At 48.3% G+C, this 8322-nt stretch overlaps 1 protein-coding gene across 1 annotated transcript; it reads right to left on the bottom strand.

Moving 5' to 3' along the window:
• Positions 1-700: 700 nt before the first annotated feature.
• On the bottom strand, positions 701-4000 carry UBE2T (ubiquitin conjugating enzyme E2 T). The gene has a single exon (XM_069735031.1). The coding sequence runs from the start codon at positions 1927-1929 to the stop codon at positions 1387-1389; it is 543 nt and encodes a 180-aa protein (XP_069591132.1). The 5' UTR covers positions 1930-4000; the 3' UTR covers positions 701-1386.
• Positions 4001-8322: the final 4322 nt, after the last annotated feature.

Genomic DNA, 8322 nt, shown 5'->3' with positions numbered 1-8322 from the left:
AAAAATGCACGGAAAAGCAGCGTTGTATATTGCGCAGCATGTCAATGCCAAAAATGACGCATGCGTCACAAAACGCAATACCACGCATGTCCATGCGCCCCCATGTTAAATATAGGGGCGCATGACGCATGCATCGCTATGCGTTGCCGAACCTGCGCCCGACGCAACACAAATGTGAACGTAGCCTTACATGTCCTGTTACTATTTACTTAGCATGTCATCTGCTTTTTTTCTTTGCTATTTGCCTGTGAAATGGCCAAAGTGTGAACGTGCTCCTACACATCAACTTGTGCCCTCACTTATTTCTTTGGTTTTGCATTGATATAAAAAGGGGTAGACTTTAATTACCGTAGGTGGTTACAAAGTCTGAGTGCTATACACAACATGAAAACTACTGTTTGCACCAGAAACCCAGGGAGACGTTCCGCAGACTGCATGCGACCGAGGCCGGAGGTACAGGAGAGCCTGTGTCACTTACAGATTAACTAGAAACATATGGGAAAGACCAGGCGGATAAAATCCTGCCCACTGAGGCGACCAACGACAGCATGATTGCTGCCATCGATAGGCGGAGATACAGTCACATCACTGGCAGATCCCGCACCCATCTGCTGTGCAGGGGCCAAAGATCAGTGCTAAACCTTGTGCAAACAGAATGGGAAGAAACGGGGGTTAAACATGACCGTGGATCCCTTTAAGGTTCTTTTACACATTAGTATTTATTATGGAAGTCTTAAAGTGTCTTAATGCTTTAGTGCAACCCCAGATACCGCGGCTGATGGTGTGAACACGGCCCTTGCAGCAATGTCCCCAGATACCGCGGCTGATGGTGTGAACACGGCCCTTGCAGCAATGACCCCAGATATCGCGGCTGATGGTGTGAACACGGCCCGTGCAGCAATGTCCCCAGATACCGCAGCTGATGGTGTGAACACAGCCCTTACAGCAATGTCCCCAGATACCGCGGCTGATGGTGTGAACACGGCCCTTGCAGCAATGTCCCCAGATACCGCGGCTGATAGTGTGAACACGGCCCTTGCAGCAATGTCCCCAGATATCGCGGCTGATGGTGTGGACACGGCCTGTGCAGCAATGTCCCCAGATACCGCGGATGAGTGTGAACACAGCCGTTGCAGCAATGACCCCAGATACAGCGGCTGATGGTGTGAACACGGCACTTGCAGCAATGTCCCCAGATACCGCAGGTCATGGTGTGAACACGGCCCTTGCAGCAATGATACCAGTTACGTGGTGACAGACTCGTATTCACTTCTCACTATTACTGCCACCTGGTGGCCAGAGAGGACTCTGCAGCCGTGCCCTGTGACGTCACCGTAGCCTCAGGTGACAGCAGTCCGCGGTGTGCTGTGACGTCAGTCAGTGACATCACGGAGGTCCGGGCCGGGGCTTCTTGGCGGGCTCGGGCGGCTCCGCGCTGCGCCGTTTGTGCGCCGGTCCCTCCGTCTCCCGGGGCCTGGCGTGCCTCTCCGTCCAGCTCCGGGCAGTGGCGGTGTAGGCGGCCCGGTGGTACTTGTACTCCTGGGCGATGTCCGCCATCAGCGGGTCCTCCGGGTTCGGCTCGCTCATCAGCAGCTGCACGGAGGTGAGGACGGAGCTCAGGTTCAGCGCCGGCCTCCAGGCGCCGGTAGGCGGCGGCTTCAGGATGTCCAGGCAGATCCGGCCGGCGGTGTCGATGTTCGGGTGGTAAATGGGGGTGAGAAACTGCACCCGGGGCGGCTCGAAGGGATAACGCTCCGGTACCGCGATCTCCAGGCTGAACACGCCGCCCTCATAGGGAGAGCCCAGGCCGCCCACCACCTGCGCCCGCAGCTCGGCCGTGCTGTCCTCCACCTGCCAGCAGCTGATCCCGGCCGGCGGCTCGGTGCTGAGGAGATGGAGCTCCCGCTTCAGCCGTGACTGTCTCTGCATGTCACACACAAGATGGCGGCAGCGCCGGATCTGAGGAGAACTGGTCAGAAAGCCCGCCAAGAAGGTCACGTGATAAATGGGCGGGGACACTGCACCTGAGGAGGCCGGAGCCTGTCAGAAAGCCCGCCAAGAAGGTCACGTGATAAATGGGCGGGGACACTGCACCTGAGGAGGCCGGAGCCTGTCAGAAAGCCCGCCAATCTGGTCACGTGATAAATGGGCGGGGACACTGCACCTGAGGAGACCGGAGCCTGTCAGAAAGCCCGCCAATCTGGGCACGTAATAAATGGGCGGGGACACTGCACCGGAGGAGACCGGAGCCTGTCAGAAAGCCCGCCAAATCTGGTCACGTGATAAATGGGCGGGGACACTGCACCGGAGGAGACCGGAGCCTGTCAGAAAGCCCGCCAAATCTGGTCACGTGATAAAAGGTCGGCAAAGACCAATAGATCAGAGTTTCTTCATATCTGAGGTAACTGTGGATGCTGCAGTGACGCCATATTTATCTTTGTATTGCCCCACAGTTACCATTGCTGGCTGCCACTTGGTGGATGAGGTGGTCAGTAGAGTTGGGCAGGTTCAGCACAGTTTGAGGGCATCTTGCTGGGGTCGGGTGCAGGTTCCTCCCTGGGTTGCTGTTACACCACATGGTCTAATACCCAAAACGTTACTTCATGTTCTTCATCAATACACCGTGCCATACCGGTCTGTCAGGCTTCAGCCATCTTTTCTAGAAGATTTACTAAAAAAAAAAAAAGTGAGTTTGGTGGATGTTTCATTTTATCTAATACTGGATGGAGGCGCGGTGCTATCGGGAGGGCGGTGATGTCCCGATGGGGGCAGGCGTTGCAGCACTGAACATCTCCCCCCCCTCCCCATGTGCTCATCCACCTCTGACTTCTCCCGTCTGTGCTCTCTTTGACCGGTCTACCCCATGTGCTCTCCCTCTTGTCTGCTCTCTCTCCACCACTGTGCTGTCTTCTTCCCTCATGTCACGTAACGCATCTGCCGCCAGAATCAGCCGAATGATTCTCTGCGCCTACGCAGAATTCGCGCAGGTGCAGTAAATCAGACCGCCGCCATCTTTGTCAAGGCATAGCGGAGGTCACATTAAAACGGCGCATGCGCACCTCCTTTACAAAGATGGCGGCGGTCAGTGAATCATTCGGCTGATCCTGGGGGCGGCGTGTTCCTCTGGTGGTACCGCGCAAGAGGCTGCGTACGGCGTATACAGTGTGTGTGGTGCAACAGTGTTCCGCTGGTGGTACCGTGCAAGAGGCTGGTGTCACGATATGGTATGAAATATCATATAAGTAGTTTCTCTTGTTAGCAGGCTGCGGGCTAAAAAGCTTCCCTTTCACTCAGCCAAGAGCTGCCCTGTCAATGTACTGGGGGGAGTTTTATGGCCGAAAGGTATTTACGACTCGGCTCAAATCTTCCTATAGCAGAGAACTGTTTAGAAGTGTCTAGAAGTTTCCAGAAATCCATGGAAGTTCTTTGTTCTGTTTTTGTAAGATATTATGCAAACCGTTTACGTTAAGAACACGAAAATATATATTCTTACTCTCCCTCGGTCGATCTTCCCATCCCTCTAAACACGGGCTTCTAACTCCATCTGGTAAAGAAGTAGGGATTTCTCTGTAAATATATAGGACATATTTGATCTCATTAGAATGCCCACGTTAATCCGAGATGAATGCTGGGTTTGTTATGACTATGACATGTTTTGTAGCGAAGTTATAGAAATTAGAGAAAATAGTTTAAAGTTTAGTTGGACTGAAGAGGTAGGAGGGACGAGGTGATCCAACCCCTTTCTGGGATGTCACAGGCTGAAGCTATAACTGTCTGCCAAGATCCCCAGCTCAGTCTTCTTGATTTCTGGTCTTCTGGAGAGCCCTGAGCACGTCCAATGAACTGGGACGTATGGTTGCCTGCAATGCAATGAACTGAGAACATGTGAGTGTTATCTTTTCTCCTTTAATCCCCTTTATGTTATAATTACCTTGTACATATTTGCAATTGTCTCATTTGTAACATCTTTGGAAAATATTTTGATAAAGCACTGCCTGAAACTTTTGATGGGGTATATTATTTAATACTAGTGTGTTCTCCTGTTCTAAACCGTACCCTAAGTCTCCTAAAGGGAAATACGCTACTGTGTTGGGTTAGCTTCGAACCCGTTTAATCGAAGCTGGTGGCAGCGATAGTGTGCAGGCTTTTGGGGTGATGTAGCGACTGCGGCGTTGATAATTATTGTTCCTGCCTGAGTGGGAGTAGTTTATCGCGTCGCTGCAGCGTGCCCAATAGCCAGTACATAGCAGGCAGCCTTTCTGGCGACTAATTACCCCAGGTGCAGTACCTCATCTGACCTGAGAGTAAGGGGGGCGCCAGAGAGCTGCAAGTTTTAAGTGGAACTTTAAGCGGGATATACATAAATCCCTGCAGTTTTTGGTATATTGAAGAGCAGTGGGATACCTAGAATAAGCCCCTGCTGTAAACTAAGAGGTCAATAGCCTTGTGTGTGTTTTTTCATCACATTGTGGAGTGGAGGGATAACTAAGATAAGCCCCCCTGCACATGTGATAGCCGTCTGTTGGCCCAGAGTCACCCCGATCCGTGCCGTAGGGGTGATGGTCACGGTGTGAAACGTGACAAATTGGTGGCAGCGGTCAGGGAATCCTGACAGCTGGTACCACCAGCAGTTTCCATATTGAGACACCCATCACTTGGGTGTCCCAATATGGAGGTCTGTGAACTTCCGACGCTTGGAATTCTGGGATTCGGACACATCTGGACAGACCAGGATGTGAAGACATTACAAGGTAAGTATAAAGATTGTCAGCATCACGCAAAGTGATGAATACTGGTTGATTTTGTAAATCTGCCCGAAAAACAAAGCAAATCGACTGTTCTGTAATAAGGATCTATCAATCCTATATAAGCAATGATATATAATACTGATCCTGCAAGAAATGTCTAATTGGCTGCTGTGAATTTATGCAAATTTGGCGATGGTGATGAGAAGAAGCGACTATGTCGCAGCACAGAGGAGCTGAGCAGTGAGATGAAGGCCGCGGTGCAGATGAGGCGAGGTGTTATGCCGATCTGACCGCTCGCCAGGGACCGAAAAGCTCAATTCGCCTCTCAGGAGTTCCTCACCTCTCAAATCTAAAGCCCTAGCACTATATCTGGAAACAGTGGTAAGGAGAACAGCTGGGGATGGGCACGCATATCCTACCACTGTCACCAGTTTGTCAGGGGATGCAACTTCGCTGCCTCCAATTATCAGGACAATTACAAGAGTGATAGATGAGGCCATGGCAGCTTCCACTACTAGGCCGGTTATTGGGGAACTCACAGTGAGCGTATGGTATATACACCTCCGACTCCAAAACATGGAATATGTATATTCAATAATGGCCAAAAGTGTTGGCACCATTAGGAAAATGAAACACTCTCACAAAGAACTGTCTTCCAGAAATGAGCAATGACAGAAACCCAAACTCTTATTTTTATTAGATCAAGGTTATACTCTCATGCCTCCCCTTAGTGATTTCACATGGGGGCTGGTTGTGGGAGGTGCTAGGTCTTACGTTCAGGATATATTTGCCTTCGGAGACCCAGGGCTGTAGATATTGTTGCCATGTTTCCTATCGCGATTTTACCTTTCTAAGGAGATTAGACATTACCTGGATAACATAATCCATCGGATCAATATTAACCCCTTTCTGACATATGACATACTATCCCGTCGAGGTGGGGTGGGCCCGTATGCCCACTGATGGGATAGTACGTCATACGCGATTGGCCGCGCTCACGGGGGGATCGCGGCCGTGTGTCTGCTGCCTATCGCAGCTGACATCCGGCACTATGTGCCAGGAGCGGTCATGGACCGCCCCCGGCACATTAACCCCCGGAACACCGCGATCAAACATGATTGCAGTGTGCCAGTGGTATAGGGAAGCATCGCACAGGGAGGGGGCTCCCTGCGGGCTTCCCTGAGACCCCCGCAGCAACGCGATGTGATCGCGTTGCTCCGAGGGTCTCCTACCACCTTCCTCGCTGCAGGCCCCAGATCCAAGATGGCCGTGGCATCCGGGTCCTGCAGGGAGGGAGGTAGCTTACCAAGTGCCTGCTCAAAGCCGGCACTTGGTAAGCCTGCACTGTTCTAAATCAGATCGCTGATCTGACAGAGTGCTGTGCAAACAAAAAAAACAAAACAATAAAAGTACACATATTTAGTATCGCCGTGTCCGTAACGACCCAACCTATAAAACTGTCCCACTAGTTAACCCCTTTAGTAAACACCTTAGGAAAAAAAACAAACAAAAACGAGGCAAAAAACAACGCTTTATTATCATACCGCCGAACAAAAAGTGGAATAACACGCGATCAAAAAGACAGATATAAATAACCATGGTACCGCTGAAAACGACATCTTGTCCCGCAAAAAACAAGCTGCCATACAGCATTATCAGCAAAAAAATAAAAAAATTATAGTCCTCAGAATAAAGCGATGCAAAAATAATTATTTTTTATATAAAATAATTTTTATCGTATAAAAGCGCCAAAACATAAAAAAGATATAAATGAGATATCGCTGTAATCGTACTGACCCGAAGAATAAAACTGCTTTATCAATTTACCAAACGTGGAACGGTATAAACGCCTCCCCCAAAAGAAATTCACTTATTGTAAAGTGCTGCGGAATTTGTTGGCGCTATATAAATAAAAATTATTATTATTCAAAAAATTATTATTATGAATAGCTGGCTTTTGGTCATTCTGCCTCACAAAAATCGGAATAAAAAGCGATCAAAAAATGTCACATGCCCGAAAATGTTACCAATAAAAACGTCAACTCGGCCCACAAAAAACAAGACCTCACATGACTCTGTGGACCAAAATATGGAAAAATTATAGCTCTCAAAATGTGGTAACGCAAAAAATATTTTTTGCAATAAAAAGCATCTTTCAGTGTGTGACGGCTGCCAATCATAAAAATCCGCTAAAAAACCAGCTATAAAAGTAAATCAAACCCCCCTTCATCACCCCCTTAGCTAGGGAAAAATTAAAAAAATGTATTTATTTCCATTTTCCCTTTAGGGTTGGGGCTAGGGGTATCAGCGTACTCAGGACAAATAGGACAACAACTTTTGGGGTCCAATTTCTCCTGTTACCCTTGGGAAAATACAAAACTGGGGGTTAAAAAATAATTTTTGTGGGAAAAAAAAGATTTTTTATTTTCACGGCTCTGCGTTATAAACTGTAGTGAAACACTTGGGGGTTCAAAGCTCTCACAACACATCTAGATGAGTTCCTTAGGGGGTCTACTTTCCAAAATGGTGTCACTTGTGTGGGGTTTCTACTGTTTAGGTACATTAGGGGGTCTGCAAACGCAATGTGACGCCTGCAGACCATTCCATCTAAGTCTGCATTCCAAATGGCACTCCTTCCCTTCCGAGCCCTCCCATGCGCCCAAACGGTGGTCCCCCCCCCATATGGGGTATCAGCGCACTCAGGACAAATTGTACAACAACTTTTGGGGTCCAATTTCTCCTGTTACCCTCGGGAAAATACAAAACTGGGGGCTAAAAAATAATTTTTGCGGGAAAAAAATTTTGTTTTATTTTTAAGGCTCTGCTTTATAAATTTCTGTGAAGCCCTTGGTGGGTCAAAGTGCTCACCACACATCTAGATAAGTTCCTTAGGGGGTCTACTTTCCAAAATGGTGTCACTTGTGGTGGGTTTCAATGTTTAGGCACATCAGTGGCTCTCCAAATGCAACATGGCGTCCCATCTCAATTCCTGTCAATTTTGCATTGAAAAGTCAAATGGCGCTCCTTCCCTTCCGAGCTCAGCCATGCGCCCAAACAGTGGTTCACCCCCACATATGGGGTATCTGCGTACTCAGGACAAATTGTACAACAACTTTTGGGGTCCATTTTGTCCTGTTACCCTTGGTAAAATAAAACAAATTGGAGCTGAAGTAAATTTTTGTGAAAAAAAGTTAAATGTTCATTTTTATTTAAACATTCCAAAAATTCCTGTGAAACACCTGAAGGGTTAATAAACTTCTTGAATGTGGTTTTGAGCACCTTGAGGGGTGCAGTTTTTAGAATGGTGTCACACTTGGGTATTTTCTATCATATAGACCCCTCAAAATGACTTCAAATGAGATGTGGTCCCCCCCCCCCCCCCCAAAAAAAAAATGGTGTTGTAAAAATGAGAAATTGCTGGTCAACTTTTAACCCTTATAACTCCCTAACAAAAAAAAATTTTGGTTGCAAAATTGTGCTGATGTAAGGCTACGTTCACATTTGCATTGTGCGATGTTGCGTCAGCGACGCAACGCACAACGCAAACAAAAACGCACACTAAATGCATAGTTTT

This window comes from Ranitomeya imitator, chromosome 7 (genome assembly GCF_032444005.1).
Source record: "Ranitomeya imitator isolate aRanImi1 chromosome 7, aRanImi1.pri, whole genome shotgun sequence".
NCBI classification, from domain to species: domain Eukaryota; kingdom Metazoa; phylum Chordata; class Amphibia; order Anura; family Dendrobatidae; genus Ranitomeya; species Ranitomeya imitator.
Note: the sequence above shows the minus strand (reverse complement) of the source record. Positions and strands in the feature narration are given on the sequence as shown.

Bases quoted from the DNA above. Each gene is read 5' to 3' on its own strand.
- UBE2T (XM_069735031.1), bottom strand. From the start codon at position 1,929: ATGCAGAGACAGTCACGGCTGAAGCGGGAGCTCCATCTCCTCAGCACC.